Here is a 20,674-nt window from a genome sequence, read left to right as displayed (position 1 = left end):
GCAACCCAAACGCGGGTAGATCTGTAAGAGTTCACAATGCATAGTGAAACCTGCTCATCTATATATGATTTACAGTTTTGCGACTCATTCTGTAGTGATTCAGTTTGATTTCAATCTCCCCAAAACATAAACAAACAGAACAACCCCCACAAACATAACTCTCATAGAGGGTTATATATATGCACCCATATCCACTAATAGAAAAGTAGATTTAAGAAATCTGGTTAGGGTACTAGTTATGAAATAATCATTTTTCAACATGCCTGCAACTAACTAAATGATGGCCATACATGAGCTGATCCTTCATAATTAGTTAGAAAAAAAGTGCAAGCAAACTTAAAAAAAAAAAAAAAAAGGAAAAAAAAATCAAAGGGTGGAGGAAGGAGAAGAAAGAAAACTTGCTCCAGGGAAGAAGCAACTGTTCTCTGATGTGCAGCAAAGAATTTAACATCAAAGAACTAATGTAAATGGGGCCCATTTACCTTAAAAAACAACACACCACTCCACATTCTGGAATATTTCTATTTAAGTTTGACAGCATTATGCTTTGTACCAAAATTCAAGATTGTGTAATTTGACAGACGTCAAAAGAAAATGACCTTCAGAATGGCTAACTGTAGCAATTTTTGTTATTAAGTATGTTAAAACACTCTGTACAGTATCTGTTCAAACTTCAGAGATTAGCAGATCACCTTTTAAGTTCATCTGATTGTTCATAAAAATTTCATTTCGACCTCAAAGCCCGAAACTTGTATTTTCCTTATGTGCCTCTAATACCGACAGTGGGTGACTTCCTATGCCAATACTCTTGTTCTTTCTTCTTGCTCTCCCCACCAGTCAGATACCAAATGGAAAGCTGAATCTCTGTGTAACTGTGAAAATAGCAGACCAGTTCAAATATGTAATTTGAGCCACAAAAAAGACCATTAAAACAGTTCAATATCCAAAATGATGTTAACAGAACAATCAGTCAAGTACCAAATGACTTCAAGGGTTTTGAAAAAGAATGATAGCAATCCCAAACTGTCATACCCACAAATCCTATCAATATTCTGGTTTACATTCCACTTTTGTAGGTCTATAAATATTTTTCTTTTTTTTTTTTCTTTAGGATTTGTCTTTAGGATTTGTCTTTAGGAGAAAAAACCCCTCTCATTCATGTGATAAGCACTTTTCGTTTGGAAAAAAAAACCAAGAACGAATTGAAATTAATTTGACACACTACCTGTATGGAGAATTGCCTTTCTGCAGTATAGTGTAATTCTGGGCTTAATGGGGGCCTACCGAAAAACTGCTTGTGCAACTTGTGCCTTAGGAAAACTCTGATTTCCAGTCTTTTCATTTAGACCAACAGTGTATTTCTAATCATTCTGAAATTACATAGAGAAATAAAATACAGACATGTAACTCTTCCAAAAATTCTTCTGTGAGACTCCAACTGCATGGTGCCAAAGTTCTACCACCCTTACACCAGTACACAATTACTAGCTTCATCTAAATGGATTTACTGAGCATCTAAGTATTTCCCAGCGTCACCAATACTGGTTTCTATTCAATATCGCAATGAGCCAGGCACCTTATTTAAAACCAACTGCATGATTTGGCCTAAAATAACAATTGGCCTTGTATGCAATACAAGGTTTTAAAACCAGGTTCATAGTCTAGGTTTGCTGCATGAAAACGTTCGACAGCTTAACTATACTTTAGACACGACAGCACTGATGCATGCATCAGGCATTTAAAGGACAGCCAGCAAATTATACTTTCATCTGAAGATGTACTGTGACATTTTGCCAAAACAGATCAGAGGCAGGTGGCTTTTACATTATGGCACGACTCCTTCTTTAGCTCAACACTCAAATAAGATGAACTGAGTAAACCTAGTGAAGGTGTTGAGACTGCAACACTCTCCACATCAGGGAGCTGAAGCCTAGTTTTCCCACAGCTACATGCCTAAATCTGGTACAGCACAAATCCATTCCTGCATTATGATTTTTAATATTTCCTGGTTTTCTTCTGTTCTGTCCAGCTAAATTGAGATGGTTAAAGTGGGCTTAAGACGTTATATCAAAAGTGGTGGCATTTTCTTTTTCAGAGCCTTAACAAATAAAACATGCACCCAACGGGAACTACTTGAGCTTTTACAAGCTGCCTTTATTCATCAGAAGTACCGGGCACCTCTGATACCCAGGCACCTCACTTGCTCATGTGCACTCTGTCTCTCTCTCCCACTCTAACATAAAGAAGTTTACAGAATAGTTTGTATCACTCAGGCCCAGATGGTTTTGGTACCCAAACAGCTGACACTCAGTAAAATCACGAAGGGACACGCTGCTAAAGATCTTTGAAGATGCAAGTCAAAGCTAATGTTTCCTCCACAAAGAGAAAGCAACGGTACCAAGACGTGACACTGATCCATGATTTGAGTCAGTTAAAGGCTACTCAATACGAGCTTTACAATACACGATTCTTTCAGAAATCAGATTTCTGAGACCCACGCACTTTATCATTATATATCAAGGAGTTTACACTCCTTGATTTTTGCCAAGCAGAGATTATAAGGCTCCTGAAAGGACTATGAAGGGATAAGAATGCGATATTTTTAGATTCTCCATTGCTGTTTTAAGTTGAATTTTGTAGCAATACCAAGCAAATGCTTAGAAGATAATGACCAGGAAAAATTCCTACATATGTATCCTTTTGAGAAAGAACCTTTTTTATTAAATAGAAGGAAAACTGGAAACAAAAGGACAGACTTGGGTTTGCTAGGTTAACTCAGTATTACTAAGTTACGTCGTTAGATGAGAGCCCAACACAAGGTAAGTTCCTACAGCTGGAAAGACAAACATTAAAAATAAGACAAAATCCCCTAACAAATCTATGATCTGAAGCAATCAGTGTTCCTTAGCAAGATTATATTGGATTACTTTTTGTAGTTTTAAATACAACAAAGCTTCCCAAAAAGAATGACAACTTCACGGAGCCAGAAAGCATTACTGTACCCATGACTAGCTACGCACAAGTCCAGCGAAGTCCCAATTAAAAAGAGAATGGAATATATTGCTCAATCATGAAAGCAATTAAAAACATAAATAAGACATTTAGAGTCTCTTAACATTCCCAGTGTTTAATTATTTATCCGTTCTCCGTCCTGCAGCTGTAGGTCAGAATTAACTCCTCTGAACCAAACACAGGAGAACTCTTTTGGGGATTTGGACCTTATTCATTTTCAAGCAAACACCCAAATTCATTTCAAATTCACACAAGAACTGCAACAGTTTCACCTAAATCAGATTTTCTACAAGTTAAACACCCCTCCTACACTCAGATGTGATTGTGAAACTACTTTGATCTCTGTTCCCAAATTTATTGCTCTGTGTAATCCATGACAAAATATAATGTGATTTACTGTATCTCTATATGACAGCCCAGCAGCTGACAGAACTTAATAATTTAGCATAAGAAAAAAACCTTCTGGCACCAAAATATACAAATCATAATTGAGGCACTTTAGTATCACATTACAATGAAGCATATGCAGAGTGATCATAAGAACTTCAGAACAATTAGAACTCTTTCTCACCCATTTAATGAAGGTGGGTTTTACTCCACGACATGTTCTGCAGCTCTAAGCAAGTCGTTTTGGAACAGTTTTGTTACTTCACATTAAAGAGACTGAAGGACTAATAACATCGTTTTACCCCGTCCCTATTTGCCAAACACTCTTTCCCCTCTAAAAAGGAAAAAAAAAAGCCACCTGCAGCTTTTCTCTATTATAAACATAATGAAGAAAGAGCAAATAAGTGTAAACAATGCCTTCAAATTGTGCCAGAAATTAAATATGCAATAAAGGTGTTTTATGTTAGTTTGGTGTTGATAACCCAGCATTTTTTTCTAAAATAAAGCTACAGTGAAAAATGGAGATATCCAAACACTGACCTAAGCGGGGATGCGATGGAGACGTTCTGTGGGGCAGCTTTTGCTTTGGCTTGTGCTGACTCCCAGGTTTGGGGGACTTGAGAAAATCTTTATGTAAGGGATGCATTACCCCAGAAACTTTCAAGAAAAGTAAGAATGTGGAGCAAATTTCCACTCAGTATTTACTAATTCCAGGTAACAAACACCAGTTACCATTGTTTGCATAACCAGAACCATTAATGAGCCCCAGTGAAATCAGCAGTGACCGCTGCAGGTAGCAGGACCCACTAACAGGGCAGGTTGTAGGATCTGTCCTCTCACCCCTGGCTAGGCACCCAGACCAGATGGTATTCCTGCAGTAATTCTGAAAGAATCCAAGAATGAATTGGCCGAGTTGTTAAAAAAAAAAAAAGTAATCTTGCATTTCAATCAGCTACTGCACTGGAGAACAGCCACTGTTTTTTCTAATGCTATAATGTACCCTGGGATGTAAAGATAAGTAAAATAGGTAAATTAGAGAAAACTGTACCTACATGCAATCAGCCTTCTCCAAGACACATAGTATTGTGAAAAAAGGAGAGAATGAGGTTATGATCCAACTGGACTTTAAAAAATATTTAATAAAATAATATGCAATTGTGTATTACAAGATAAAGTAGGCAGAACTAGAAGTGGTGTTTGGACACAGACTTGAAAAGAAATAGGAGACAGGGAAGACAAAAAAAACCCACCGGTGAATACTTCTTAGATAGATACCTTAGATTAATACCAGTTGGTTAGAAAAAAAACCCAACCAAACTTCTCAAAGAACTAACCAACTGCAACTGATATGACAGGGAGGGAATAAAGTGCACTGAAAGGCCATATGATAGAGCTCTTATTTTAATTATATCACTCCTTGCCCTGTTGAAAGCTATCTTTTTTAATTCCATATTTTGTCATAATTTATCATTTAGCTCAATTATGCTGCTTCTTGTCTGGTTCTTATTTCTTAACAGTATTGCATCAGTCACTTTAATTTTTAACCCTATGGTGTTTTTTGTGAATGCAAATAATGTGGTGCTTGATTTAACCTCCAAACATTAACGAAGATGTTAAAAAGTAAGCCTACTGCTCGTGGCTTCATATTTTTTCCCACAGTGACAGTTATACCAGCTGCTCTTGGTTACCTCTGGAACCAAGTTTATAGATACAATTGATGGGCAGAAATCTTACCTGTTTTCCGTTTTGTTCTTCTGAGGGTTTTTGTGTGGGTTGGTTGGTTTTTTTTTTCAAAGGAGGTAGAAGCAAATTAATTCTCTGTGAATAACTGAGACTATTGCTTTGAAATACCTCCTGTAAGGAGAGCACCATAAATCCTGTTTAGTCTCATTTGAGTGAAATATCCCTGAGATTATTCTACCATATTTTTCTTCATGTTTGGCTCTGTTGATTGAAGGCTCTTCTCAGTGGCTCCCCTAAGGGATGATGCAATTCCTGTGACCACGTTCCTGGTCCACTGTCACCTTTCTTTTCTTCCTTTGGAGGAATAAGAAAGAGCAGTGCAAAAGGGGACACACTAGAGAGGAAACTGGTTTTCTCCCCTCATCAGTGAGCAAAATTTTATTGCAAGAGTTGCTGTAAAGGCACTATAAAGACAGATTAAATAATCTGCACTTCTTGTGCTAACGTACACTAACTCGGCTATACAAATCTTTTCTCTTTTTGAAATACATTTCTTTCTTCTTGATCCTCTAGGCTTTTGGCAGAATTTCGCCAACAAAGCCAAAGTACTATGCTCATTTTTAATATTAGTTGGTGAATCACTAACACTGTGTTAGAAATGTTCAAGAACCAAATGTGAGTAAACATACACAGACTCTACAACACAAAACCAACAAGAATATTACTACTCTGGAACAAAGAGATAATATCATAGACAATAGTTCTCAGATCATAATGAAAAATATTAAGAGACTTGGGAAATACCCAACTCTTCTTGGTAAGAATTAGAAGCTCTTTAGATTATTCATAGCTAAGGCCAAAGCAAAACAATCTATATAATAGATTCAAACAAACATTTAAAAATTTTAGTCTAAAAAAATGGCACATATACAACTGGTGGAGATCCTGAATGCATTCAGCAAGGAGAAAAACATACATCTACATTATAATTAGATACCAGTTTAATGATATCATTATACTCGGGAAGAATACATGTCCACATTTTATGGTTGACCTATTTGCCCCATGTAAATAACCAGGATATCGCTGCAACGAGTGTGAAAATAGTTCATCTGGATGCTCACATAAACGAAGCTATCTATACTATAGTTATTAGCGTTCAAGTTAATGAAGTGAAAGCTGTCACTCAGATCAAAGACTCCATTATGCTAAGAAGTCTAAGCAGGAACCTACAGAATTGCTGCAGAGATGGTCCAGTTCCCAGCAGGTCTTAGATACAAAGATGGAACCGTTTTTGGCAGTTAATGAAATGTAGAATTGGCAGAGAAGAACAAGAGCTAGAGAGACAGTATTCGACAGCGTACACTGATGGAAAGTGTGCAATGCTCATTTTTTAGGAGCAAAAGTAACTGCTTAGGGGAAACTCAATACTTTTAATAAAGTCTCTCTTGGAGTATCTCTTCAATCTTTGAAGATGTCATATTCTTTTCCTTCATCTTCTATTTCTTTGCCAGTGCTGAACAGTATGACATCATCTCTATGAGTACTGACAATAGTGCCAGAACAGATATTGTGATTTAAAGATTTTCCTCCATACGCAGTATGAAAGTATGCCCAATGAGTATGTCCAACTGGACTGCATCCTAGGCCTATACTTGCTAGTTAATTAATCCAGTATGACAAAGCTTGATGATAAAGGAAGGACTGAAATGCTCTCTAGGGCACATTATCAGTACCTTATTTGCAAACTGTATGCAAGTAGAGGTTGTTCAAAAATTAAGCATCCAATTATAGCAGAGTGTCTTCAGATTTTTTTAAAAAGGTCCTGTTACAAAAACATTATATTACAACATAACTATTACATAGCATAGTTATTCTGAATCAGGGAAGCAGTCATTTACACAGAGTACAATACTTTTAACTGATCTATTTTTTTTTTAAATTTTACCCTTAACTTTGAATTTCCTGGGCATTTTGGTTTTATGTGGACTTCCCACCAGACATAGGTGGAGTGATTGTAACAGGTATAGACTAGAAAACATTGTAAATGTCAAATTTTATTTAAAATAACAGAAATCTCAGAGTACAATTAACTGCTACATCATTAAAACCTACAAAAACAATTTGCACGGCTCCGGCCAGGTTGCATGCCATCTTGGAGCCCCATCTCTCCAGAGTGAACCGTTTCACAAGTGCACTGAAATCCGAAGAACTGCAGTCCAGAAACTAAAGGGTTTGACTCTCCCCCCCCTTTTTTTTTTTGACTACGGCTTCATCCTGCAATCAACTATCATGTGCATTCAGTACAGTCAATACACAAAAATGTAAATTACTTCTCCACAAGAAAAGCAGCACTGAAAAAGAACTAGTGTTCCTGGAACCTGCATAAAGATTTAACAGGATGACTCAAAATATCTATTTAAATATAGAAGTGACTAAAAAGCAAAATGTTGAAAATTATTTAGAGAGGAAAAAAAAAAAAACAACTTTTTCTCCCACTCCAATTTACTCATGTGCGCTGCTCAAAGAGAGCTTTCTTATGAGATAGTTTCAGTTTCAAGGTTGCTTCCTTTGAGCGTTGTTAGCATGTCTACTGATCTGCTCGGGTCATGCTTTCTGAATGCTCATTTTCTTTGCCAAAGCAAATACCACAGATGAATGTTACAAACAGTTGTGTTAGCCAAGCTTCACATCTGCACGCACTTAGAAATGCAGTTTGTCTCTTGCTTTTAGTAATTTCTGCCAAACCTGAAAACGCTCATGAGCTTTGTACAGTCCGTTACACCTGGCTGCTGAGTGTTCATGCCCTAAGTGCTGCTGATGCAACCTATAACACACCTGTCTTCCTACTGAAATTAGTCATTAGTGGAGCCTAATTACAGTACTATATCTAATACATTTATTTCTTAAAGAGTTTATGTTTCATTTCTCATAATGAGGTACGACTTCAAATTAATAAAATAAAGCTACCATCATGTCAGAAAATGCTATAATCGCTTGCTATAATGAAATGCAAGCAAATTAAATCTATACTTTAAAAGTAAATCAAAATCATTATGATTGAATACAAGTGTTCTTCTGAAACAATATTTAAGATTCCTTAACTAATAGACAAGAAGTAATTTGGAGATATTCTCAAGTCATTTTTATGTTAGAGACAGATAACGGATATTATGAAAGTACTGGCATCCTAAGGACGTGATAAGTACTGTTTCAAATTCTCCATGCTATCTTCTTAAATTTTTGTCTGATTTATGTCCAGCATAGCTTATCTGACCTTCAGGACATTAAAATCTGTTATCCTTATCTGATAAGGTGGTTCTGTGTTCTAATATAACTACCATGTTATGTCTTAAAAGCTGAGCAATAAGGTGATGACGTGTGATCAGGCTGCGGCACTTGATCTCGCAAAAAGCAAGGCTAAAGACGAATCCCTGCCCTGCCCCAGCAAGAACAGCGGCCTCTGTGTCGCACTAGAGAAGACTCAGAGGTGCCCAGCTTGTCCACACCAGCTTCAACACTACTCATAATGTGTAGATTTAGGTCAGCTACAGCTCACTTCTTAAGAAAGGGGCGTTTAATTGAAAATAATGCCTGCAACAGGGGAGGTCACTGGAAAATTATGGACTTTCCCCTTCATTACTATTTCCACAACAACAGATGCCATGTTTATTTTTCCTATAGTGCAGGTTACACAGTGCCATTTGGCAACCTGTTAAATATTTTCCCACTTATCATTTCCCACTGATTGGGAGATGCAATAACTGTCAAAAGATATTTGCTTTTAGAATCACAGGTTCAAAAACATTACCATATTACGTTTATTGAGCAACTTTCTGGCACTGTGTGCTGTAATCACTAGTGAAATGAATCAACTAAAATATTACAATAAACAATGTACTATCTTTAAAGGCGAGATTTTTAAGCAACAGAAAATTAAAGACCTCAGTAAATTAAATTATGTGTTCCTAAATATTAAAATGCTGTCTACAAATACCAACAAATATTTAAATGTCCAGTGCTCCTGCAATGAAAACCTTTCCTCTATCTCTGCCCCACTACAGCAGGACTACGGGGAGGGCAATATTATATGAATCCTATATCTTCTTCTACCCATTTTTACTTCCATTTTTCTTTTCATTCAAGTTTCAGCCATTTCTTTTGTATTTCATCATGTTCACGTGAACAACAGTCCACAATTACACAAAGCAAACCACACAGAAGTCAGTATTAGTCACAAAAGAGACCACAGAGGAATGAGATCCTTCACTTGGGAACAGACTGACCTTCAGAAAATGTGGACAGTCATATGTTCCAAGCCTAAACAGTGAAGTTCAGCTTCCCCTTGGATTTTTAAGCAATCTTTACAGAATTGGCAGAAAAAAATAATTTTAGAGGACAAATTTTTCTCCCATATTGTCCTAAATTTCCAGGTAACAAGATTTGCTGGAAAAATAAAAAGACTTTCAAAACCAAGTTTCAAGACCCATCCTGCAATAAAGATGACGGGTTTTTTTCCCCCCTTGGATAAAATCTCCTTCATCAAAGTTCTGTGGACTTTAATAGGATCAAGATTTGTACGAAGTTAGCTGAAACTGTAACTTTTGAGCTTTAAATGGAGTTTGCCCTCTAAGCTACTTTGACTTTTGGATTTTGTGGCCAATTTTCACAGCTCTACATTTGGAAGACAGAAACGAAGCACAATGGTAAAGGGAGATCTGAAGGTAGTGCAAGGTATTTTTACATGTCTGTGAAAGACTTTCTAACAGAGATACTTTTTGTTTTCCCTCCCATCTTTTACTCAACATATGCTCTTCTGATTAGAGGTAAAAATAGGGAAGTAGGTTAAATGAAAAAAAAAATTTCAATAGCAGTTAATAGAGCTTAAAATTAGCAATTTTTTTAAAAAAATAGGAAAAAATCCAACAAATTAAAAAAATAGTATTTCTGACAGAAATGACAATTCAAGACTATTAAAGATATTGCCCTATGAAGGATTATTTGTAACTTTAATTTGAGGATGTAAAGAAGTTAACTTTTCTTTTGCTATACTACACATGTAAAAAAAGATCAAAGAAAGAAAAGAATTGAGATTCAAATTCCATTTTTAAGCAAAAATGACAATGTCTTCCTGAGTTAAAATTAATCCTTTAATGATGAATTTCAAAGGTTTAAATACTTTCTGTGACCTTGGCTTTAAATAATTATGCCAAGCGGAGCTTTCCTTACATTCAGAAAAGATTCTGAATTGTTGATCACAGCCATTTTAATGGCTTCAGGCTGGCTGATTTCCAACATAATCCTCCGAATGCTGTTTAAAATTACAGACCAAGAACCTGACGCAGGTAAATGAAATGTCACTTGCACAAAGGCTGTTCAAACGCTATATGCAGATTGTTAATTTGTGCCACGGTACATCACTTTGCAATAAAATGTATGATTTATTACATTAACGCATATAAAAGATACTTCAACAACTATCTGCTTACACATACACAGCATCTACCATAAATATTAAGTAGGGGTTTTTTTGGTCTAGCTTTTGAAATGAAACTCAAGTTTTAGCTCATATCATTCCTAATGTGGTGAAATACTTGAGTTCAAGACGCTGGTACAAGGGGATGCTCAGCAAGCACCGACGTGCAGTCAGTGACCCCACTGAACAGAATGGGGAGGGAAGCCTTGATGTATCTGAAACATTAGCTTCTATTTTCAAGCCTTTCACTAAGCAGTTGTTCACCCAATGCACACAGGCAAAAGTAGACCAGCCATTGTTAGCAACTAGACCCAATTTCCTTGCAGTTTTAGCCTGAACTTTTTCCTCCTTAAGAACTTTCCCTCTTTTTAAGCGAGAAAAAGCTTGGTTAGATCGAACTGCCCTTTCTCCTCCATCTATTCCAGCAAAGGCAAAGTGATTAGCCTAGACCTTGGCTGGCTTTGCCTTTGAAATCATCTGGATTTTTAAAGTCCTGCCAGCTCCTCAGTACCGCACGGTCATCCCCATTCCCCATTCCACGCTCACCACGGCTGGAAGGTGCTGCCCCAGCACCACTCTCAGGGAAAACAGCTACAGCAGCGACCACTGCCACAGCGTGTTCAAAGGGAAGGCGTCTTTCATCACAGAACCACAAAACTTTCTATCCTCGCACCGTGATTGCAGCATCCAATGTCAGATCTACAGCATACGCCTGTTTTTTCAACTCAGGTGATCCCTAAACATTTTTCCTCAACGAAACTTTGCTTCTCTGACTTTTGAGGTGATCGCTCCCCTTTTGACAAGAAGCAGCCCTACGTGAACCTCTTACCTTGTCCAAGGCCTTCTCTGTTTCTGCCGCGTGTATCTTTTTCAGGTCTAATGTCATTTTTTCTGCCTCTGCTTTCTGCTTCTTCACCGCTGTCTCGTGGTCTCGAACCATCCTCTGCTTCTCCTCTTCCCACTGACGGCTCAGCTCCAGCAGCTGTTGCTTCCACTGAGCGTTTACCTGAACAAGCTCTTCCCTCAGCTTGTGGATTTGGTTCTCCATATCACAGATAATCTGAAATAAAGAACAAACAAAGTAAAAAAAACCCCCACAAAACACTTGATTTTCTCAGACAGGCTGTTAGCTGGGTTAAGAAGGAAACTCAAAGGATTCTCTATCCCTTTTCTTGGCCTCTCTTTTTGTTCTTCCCCCTCCCTTCATATACGCAGATGAATGCAGCTCCCTCCTGCCCAAAGCATGGATGGAGCCAGATTTACCTTTTTGGAGGGGGTGCCCTCCAAAGAAATTTAGTTTGTGATATAATCACTACATATAATGTCCACGCCTTCTTTTTTTTTTTTTCTTAAGAAATGACCTGCCGCCTTCTAATGAGATATCAGTGTATCATCAATCATTTATCAATCACTGCTATGGATTATAGACTGTATTTCTTCATAATGTGCTAATGTGCACCAGGAACGTATCAAAGAACGTCCTCCTTTGGCTGAGGGAACTAAAGCGCGCCAAGAGAGGATGACACGGGCCAACGCAGAGAACCCTTAAGACTCTGCAAACAGCATAGATAAGATACACGACCTTCAAAATGCAAGACATTTCATTGTCCACAACTCTCTTTTATGTGATCACAGATTATCTTTCAGCCCTTGGGAGCAAAATATGTTGTGCGACGCAGCAGTGGCATCACAAGCACGGGCCTACGGTGCGGCCGCAGAACAGCAGGGAGCCAGCTCGCTGCCTGCCTTCGACGGGGGAACTTGAAAAGGGAAGGTATGAAAGTTACACAGAATATACATTGCTACTTTACAGTAGTAGTAGACTATACATTTATTCCTTTAGATTTACACTCGCATTTAACTCTCATTAGTTACTTTTCTAACTGCATTTCTTCTGTAGCTTCTTAAACAAAGTATAGGAGCATCGTATCTGTGACATAAGACCGTTGTCTTACAGCTAATTGCAATGTATGACGTTAGAAGCACATGTGTTTTCATTTGTAAATACAATTTTGAAAATCAGCATTTTCACTAAAAACCTCACACAGTGTTTCCCCCTTTTTCCTCCCTGCTGCACAAGTAACTGTGCAGTTCCCTGGAATTCTTTCACAGAGGATGTGATAAAATTGAGATGAGAAATTGATGTTCTACCAAACAGATGTAGGTGACTCAGCTCAAGCTTATTAAAGATTTCATGAGAAAATCTGATGAAAATTACTGTATATTTAAAGATCCCATTGCCCTGGAACACCAGTTACTGCTTCTAGAGCTCTGAACTGATCTCTCTCTCCAACTACTATTTTTCTTCTTGAGACATTTTTAATATACTGTCTGTATTCAGCTAAACCATCTAATTGCAGTCTCTGAGAACCACATTACTACACATCTTTGAAAAAGAAACATTAATTTCTGACCAAAGTTGGGAAGTGAATGACTATCAGAAACATTACCTTGTACATTAATATGCCAAGACAGATTGTTATAAATAGTGATCTGAGAGAGAAAAATTGAGGCTTGAAAGTTTGCCTATTTTTTCAAACCACTTGAACTATATTGTGTAACAAAAGACATGTCATCTCCCCTCAAACCTTCAGTTGTGTCCTTCAACTACCACAGCTGTAACACGTATTAAATAATACTAACCATCTCGGAAATTTATAACAAGATTGACTTTTGCTTCCATGCTTTCTTAATTACTCCTTGGCATTATTCCCTGCTATGTCAAAGGTAAGATTTTGTGTGTGTATGCGTTGAGATGGAATGAGCACATCATTTGTATACAGAAGTATAACACAGGCCACATTCTTCAGCTATATCAGCATTATCTCAAACATATGTTTCATATAGTGTAATCGGCACTAGATCCTTTCCTTCCTTTCCTGATCTTTTCCTCCACACATGTTTAATTTTTTCTTAAATCTGTATACAGACTAAAAATGTAAAATACATTTTAGTATATAATTATACAGACTAAAACGTAAAGTGCATTTTCATATATAATTATAATCTACAATATACTTTCATAATACTTTCAGAAAATCATTTCCCCTCAAGACCATAACAAAAGGTTAACCTAACTGGCCTTTACTTAACCAAAGAAACGTTACAGAGCTACAATTTCTATAGGATGATACGGTTCCGAGTTCTAAACTGACACATGTAGCATTTAGGTTTTTTAATAGCCATTTCCATGCAAATCCTGCCTGGAATAGTAACAATTACCTTTTAATCTGTGAGAACTCTTTTTGAGAGCTCATTCCTCCTCCACTACCACTTTCCTTTTTTTTTTTTTTCCTTCATTCTTTTTTAGAACAAAAAACTTCCTTAAACTTCCTCCCCCCTCCCCGTATAAGTGAAACTAAGATATTACATTGCTCAGAAGTTTCCTAAAAAGTTTGATAAAATATTTAGCATAAGGAGCCAAGGCTAACTTCTTATAATACTGGGAAAATTCATTCATAAATCATATTACAAGCCAAAACAGCGACTGGGTGAATTCCTGACTCAAGTGTTACATCTTTCTGCTTTACTTCATTCTATATCCAACAATTCTTACACAAAGGCATTAGAAAACCAAATAGCACAATATAGTGTTTTCTATTGCCACACGGAAAAAGTAACAGCTCCAAGCCTTCAGGTTCAAAACTGGCAAGGAAAAAGAGAGCGGGCTGAATGTTACAGGTAAAGTAACAGTAATTAATATGCAAAGGAGCATTAATGTTGGACCTAATAGATGGCAAAAGCAGATTTGGTTCTATTAGGAAAGAAGAAAGAATCTGACGACAGGGTGATGGCAGCGAAACTAATATGATTAAAGAAGTCCTTTTGGAGTAACTTCACTGCTAGTAAGATGATGTTAAGAGACATCTAATCTCTCCAAAGTGACTGGGAAAAGCTTATATTGGGGATCACGGACAGAGTTCTTGTCAATTACCTTAAAATAAGTCTAGTTCTCACAGCCAGATTATTTTTTCCCATAAACAAAGTCACTGGCAGAAGCAGCTTAGAACTGCACAACTTGCTGCATTAGACAACTTTGTGTGACAAGGGTATCTTCAAACTGCTAAAGGAAATGAATTCCAAATTTCATCACTAAGATTCTGCTATTCCACATGCCAGGTTTAATAAACTATCATTAGACTTAAATGTAAGCAAATTAGAAGTACTAGAAAAAAAAACCCCAAGATGACATAATTCTCAGTTGTGAAAAATCCATGAAATATAGAACTTAAGAGGAACTGCCTTCTCTTAACAATTCTGTGGAAAAACAAAAGATGCAATTACGAAACCTCACTTCTCATGCCTGAGATCTGAAGGCATGATGCTTGCTTCGTTTCCTTGTACACCTGAATCCTCTTTCTCAGTATCAGTTTCTTAAATTCTTTTTCTAGCTGCTCGGATCTATGTTTGCGAACCATGCCTATGGAATTGTTTGCATGGTCCAAACAACAACTTGGGTACAAGAGCTGCTGTAAGAAATACACATCTTAAACACTCCACCAGAGCAAATTATTCCTTTGCTAAACATAAGGCTTAAACATAAGAAATAAAGACTTCATGGTATATAATAGGTGAAAAATTTAATTGCTGCTTTCTGCCTTTTTTTTTTTGGCTCAAAATGTTATAGTCTTTAATTTGGTTATATTGGTACAAGTAAATGAAATAATAGATCTGTATCTTTTGTTTAAAGAACGCAGAAGTTCCTAGCAATTCCACAGGATGGCCATGCCATAGCAGCATGCCCCAAACAAGAAAGCATTTTGTAAAATGACTATTAATCCACATAAAGAAAAATAAATAGAAAGAAACCACAAGCTTACAGAGTATCCCAAATGGAACAAAAATACAAATATGTAAAGTAAACTGTGCGACAGGGTAGAGATTTCATATGAATTTATATGGCATACTTGTATGTATGTGGATGCACGTATGACAATCCCATAGCTGAAGAAACTGCTAGCTGAGATGGTGATTTCTATTTCTGTTTCAAAGGAATAACTTAGAATTCTAACTAAGAATATCTGTGCTGAAAGAGTGTCATAAAAAGGGTGGGTCATAAGCCCACAGCAATTTGCCTGTAGGGAAAAAATAGACTTGAAAGAAAAAAAGAAGGTTGCTCACTCACTTTGGCCTATTTAAAATGCCAATAAATGTTCTGCATGTTATTTGGAAGGAAAACATGTGCTCTTAATTTTAAAAAGTAAATTGCATAAGAAAATATAAAGCTGGCAAAAAGTTTAAACTAAAATCTGTTGCTGATGTTTGAAACTCTGCTACAGTTACATGCAACAGAGATGAGAAATGGACCAAAAGACTACAGTCTAATTAAAATATATATATATATTCCCTTTATTTTTCAGGAGCTCCTACTTCAACCCCATGAAGCATTTACTTGGATGAGCTTCTAAGGAAGAGGCTGGAGCACGATCACATCTTTTATACTCACAGTGATGGAATACACGGACTTCGCTGTCTCCCTCTCAATGCATTACACACCAAACCACATCCACCCCATCACCATATTTAGCTTCAAATACTCTTGAGGGCATTTTAAACTCACAAAACCAAGGCAATGCAGAGTTAAGATCAAATCCACTCTTAACTTATTCCCTGAGGCTCAGATCAAGAGTCATTGAGGTGTTGCTTCAGCAGCTTTTACAGTAAGTGACTAACATCTCCCAGCAGATGAAGTTGCAATAACTCTTCATTGCTGACTGTACTCAGGCTGATGAAAAAAGTATCGCTTTTAAAGACCACTGCATTTCTCAAGTGGATCATGACAATTATTCAAATTGAGTTTCAAAAGTTTTCCGCATTGGGATAACTTGGCTTCAGCTGCAGATGACTGCATTGGTCTCAATTTGCTGTGTTTAATTTTGCTTGCATGTAACATTTAAAAAAAACCCAACAAAACCCCAGAAAAACTCTGAGCAGTTCCATGGGCTTAGCTCAAACATGAACTGTTAGGTTAGATGATCACAATGATCCTTTCTAGGATAATAACCTAAAATACTAGCCCGTAAGGAACAGCTCTATTTGAACCACCGATATGCAGCTCCTGCCTCCATGTGCAAATTCTTTTTCAGCATTTTCTCACCTGGAAGAACATTAAAATTAGCGCATGCATTTGAACAGTGCGTGATGTGAAACCATCAGCTGAACCATTCTGAAAAGGAGATTTGTTTCTGTGTGTCTTGTTACGCTGGCGTGATGTGACAGAGACGGATGAGGTATCCATAACATTTGTTATTGGGTAGCGGATTATCTTTGAAAGGAGATCAGCGCAGTCAAGGGAGAGGAAGTCTGTAGTAAAAACAAATCTCACTTTGATGATGAAGAATTAAAAGGAAAATAAGGAACAAAGTAGAAACAAACAGTGATTCAGTGGTGACAATGAGTCCCTTTCTACCCATGACCAGTGCAACGTCCTAGAAGAGGTGGATGAAGTATCCCACCCCAGTCATGCAGCAACTGGTGACATATTTACTGTAAAATACCTAAGAAGGGATTACCTATTGAAAGCGGGAATCTGAACTACTTTAGCTTTCTTATTAATAAACACAGCTTTATAAAGTGCTGAGAAACAGATAAGACAAGTTCCTCTACCATCACAAAAGTAAGCAATGCATCTAACATAAAAGAATGCTAAAGAAGTAAACAAATATTATTTGCTTACAGCTCTAAACTCAGAAGAAAGTGTAGCTGTAAGAACTTCAAAGACGTGTAATGTTGGTTTGTGTTTAAAACAAAACTGGTTTATATTGATGAGCCTTACTACTGCAGTTTCAGCGAGTCACAACAATCGGTCTTACACTTGATCTCATTCTGGTTTTAGAGAACGATCCTCCTGATTTTCACCCTCAAGAGACAACAGAGTTAGGCAACCAAGTGCAGTACCAAGGGCCAGGCACAGTCCTAATGGCTCTCCGATCTTTTTGTCCACAAAGCATCCTACTGAGTCGGGCTTACTGGTCCCAGTATACCTCTGCTTTTCTCCATGCCAGATGGATTTCAACCGGGCAGTTCAGCCAGCTGGCAGCTACATTTGTGGCTCCTTTGTAAGACGACAATGACACAAAGGGTACACAGCAGTGCTGAAAGAGCAATCTTTTTGTTTAAGCTACAATTTAAACCTGAAGAGATATCAAATCTAAACCGATGCTTTAAAAGAATTTTGAATTAGCAAGAGTCATTACAATTTAGTAACTCAAGTTTTTAATGTCATCTTCTAAATAAAGCTTTGTAATTAACTCAATTATGACAATTTTAACCAACTATATTGAAAATATTTTCCATACCATAGCAATTTCAATTAAAATATGTTAAGAATTTATTATCCAATTTTTCTTGTGACTGGTAAAGTCAGCAATTTGTCTATATTATGAATCCTTAAAAAGATAAATTTGATTTGCAAAGAAAACTACTTCCACAAATGTCACGCACATTACCATGTGGGTAATGATGTGGCAGCGCGCAAATTAACAGGGATAAGTCATAAACAGCTATTTAGCTTTCACAGCACAATCTATTACACTGTCAAGTTTAAATGCCTTTTGGGTAATGACACATAGGTCCATAAATATGGTAATTAAAGGAGCAGATAAACGAAATAGTGTGAAACAAAGTGAAAATGAACAGTTCAATGACCAACAGGTTGGTCTCACCTCCTAAGAGCACTGGGCGAATCTTCTGGAGGCAATCACAGCAGCACAGGAGCTCTGCCAGCACCACCATAGTTATAAGTAGTCCTGATCACTAGTTTGGTACTTCCTAGAAACACTAAAATACTAAAAGCTAAAGCTAAAACTTCAATACTCAGAGATGCATGTTATTATATGCTTCTGTAGTATTTTGTGCATACTTAAGTGGTCTCATTCTTGGGGGAAAAAGAGTCTGTCTATAACACTGGTGCTATTGCACAAGTTCTTAACTAGAAGAGATCTTTATCCTATGTATGACTACACTGCAGTGATGGGGTGAAGCTACACAAACCAAAGCTGTACTCCCTAACCTGCGCAGCATACAGAGAATGGCAGTTCTCTAGATTTACACAGATGAACGTTCAGTGTCAAAAGAACTTCTGTAAAAGCAGTGCAGATGGCAACCATAGCAGTAACAGTAAAACGTTTGCTGCTCAGCAGTGTAAAATCTGAATCCCTCTATTACAGGGCTTACGCAAAGGTATATCAACTCCATCTCAACACAATCCCAGCTTTTCTCACCTTTGCAAATGTACCTCTGACATCTCTCTTGAAAATATCCACTAGGACTTGTAAAGTGAGGTGTTGAGCTGCTAACTTACATATTTATTCTATTAATTTTAACAGCATTAAGCTGCTTTTAAATGTCAAACCCCCTTTGTAAGATTCTTTTCTTGGACTGTTTCAGCACTGTGTATGCACTGAAAAATGCCTCTAACATTTATGAATCTGATAAAAGTATATTCCTACCAACCTTGCTTATTTTGTATTTACTAGGATGTTAGTTAGTGGTGGGGGCAGGTTTACCACCACTCTACCTGTATTTAGCTGCTGGTGGCTAAATATCTCTCTCTTCTTCCTATTCAAACCATGGTCAACTTCATTTTTCCCCCCCTGCACTTAACATAGTCCCCAAAAAAGTCCAGCACCCTTTACACTTTATTTCTTAGCAATGCACTTGCTGTATCTTGTCTACTCTTGTTCTACAGCTTAAGATTTTCCTGAAACATGATGGAAGTGTTTACTCATGAAGAACAATAAAGAGAAGTTCCCTTCTGCTGAGCCCCATTTTCAATAAAATAAATGAAAAAAAAAGTCTATCCATGTCATTCCTATAGAGAAACATGCTTAGGCAACATTTCCATAGGTAATCTAAAGCCCAAACTGCTCACTAACTTTGCTGTGTATTTCTGAAGGCTGAAAAGAAATATGCAAGACACGGGCATCAAAATGCCAGTAGGAAAAGTTACATTGCAAATATCAGCACCATGCTTGTTCCTACACCTACGACTACATGCGAGAAAAGGGCAGCAAATTCTCAAGATCTGCTGTGTTAAGCAAAACACAAATTTTGATTTTTTTTCAAAAAGGAGTGCACTGAAATAGATCTAGACTTCTAAAGAAGCCAGTTTGCTGCCTAAATCCCACTTAATGTAAATGGCACTTAAGCTACAAACTACTGGGCTTTTTTTTTTTTTAAAAAAACGGGGGGGTGGGGGGAGAGAGAAAGAAAGAAAATCAGACATCCATTTGAACAGCTTCACAAAGAGCTTAAAATTAACGGAGCTTATTTTGATTTCTTAATTTACATAAGTCCATTTGATTCTAATTTAGTTAACAGCAGCCAGAAAGCAGAACTTCATATAGGTTGGTTATTGTCACTGCCTTCCTAATAAACCGATTTTTACTCAAATGGAAGAACCTCAAGCAACTAAACAATACAGCGCACTGGTGAGTGAAAGGATTACTTACCAAGCTGAAACTGAGAAATGTAAATAAATTGTCCATTTAACAGTTCTAAGACCTGGAAAAGACTTGGCCCTCTCGCCTGGAATACAGATCCAAAACAGTTTCCTATTACCTGATTTATTTGCTTTGAAATAGATTAGTGAGTCAAAAATGAAAACACACAGCCTTCTTCCTCCTCTCTGTTTATCTGATGAAAGAAATGTTTACATTTGTATTTCTCTTTGTACAATCAAAGTGATTTGAATAAGACTACTGAGAGACCTACCTGGAAAGGACTAGGTGGAAGACTCATTTCCCTGTGTCTTTCCACTAAGAAACTTAACAGAGACACTCAGCTGGGCACCCAGTAATCTACACAACTGCATTAATGTAACTTGAATATGATGGAGGAAAAAAAACCAGCCATAAATACCTACTTAATGCAGTGATCCCCTAAAATGACTTGTGAGAGCAGAATATAGATAAAACAGAGTGGTTAAAAAAATAAATTAAAATCTATATCTAATACCAAGTTGGCTGCATCATACAAACCACAACAACCTATCCCTAAATGATGACTGATGAAAATTACACCAAACACACGTGTTTACTCTTCCCTGTTTTCCTTTATGAAAAAAATAGAAAGCTTTATTTTCTGTATTTCAGGATGTGAAAGGAAAATGTTCCT

At 37.1% G+C, this 20,674-nt stretch overlaps 1 protein-coding gene across 4 annotated transcripts in view; it reads right to left on the bottom strand.

Annotated features, from left to right (window-relative positions):
• The window catches only part of CEP112 (centrosomal protein 112), a 166,176-nt gene that overhangs the window by 49,859 nt on the left and 95,643 nt on the right, over positions 1 to 20,674 (bottom strand). For all 4 annotated transcript variants that reach the window (XM_068413347.1, XM_068413348.1, XM_068413349.1 and 1 more), the window contains one exon: positions 11,388 to 11,618. In XM_068413347.1, coding sequence (XP_068269448.1) covers positions 11,388 to 11,618 — 231 coding nt within the window. The remainder of the gene's footprint in view (positions 1 to 11,387; positions 11,619 to 20,674) is intronic.

This window comes from Nyctibius grandis, chromosome 15 (genome assembly GCF_013368605.1).
Source record: "Nyctibius grandis isolate bNycGra1 chromosome 15, bNycGra1.pri, whole genome shotgun sequence".
Classification (NCBI taxonomy): Eukaryota; Metazoa; Chordata; class Aves; order Nyctibiiformes; family Nyctibiidae; genus Nyctibius; species Nyctibius grandis.
Note: the sequence above shows the minus strand (reverse complement) of the source record. Positions and strands in the feature narration are given on the sequence as shown.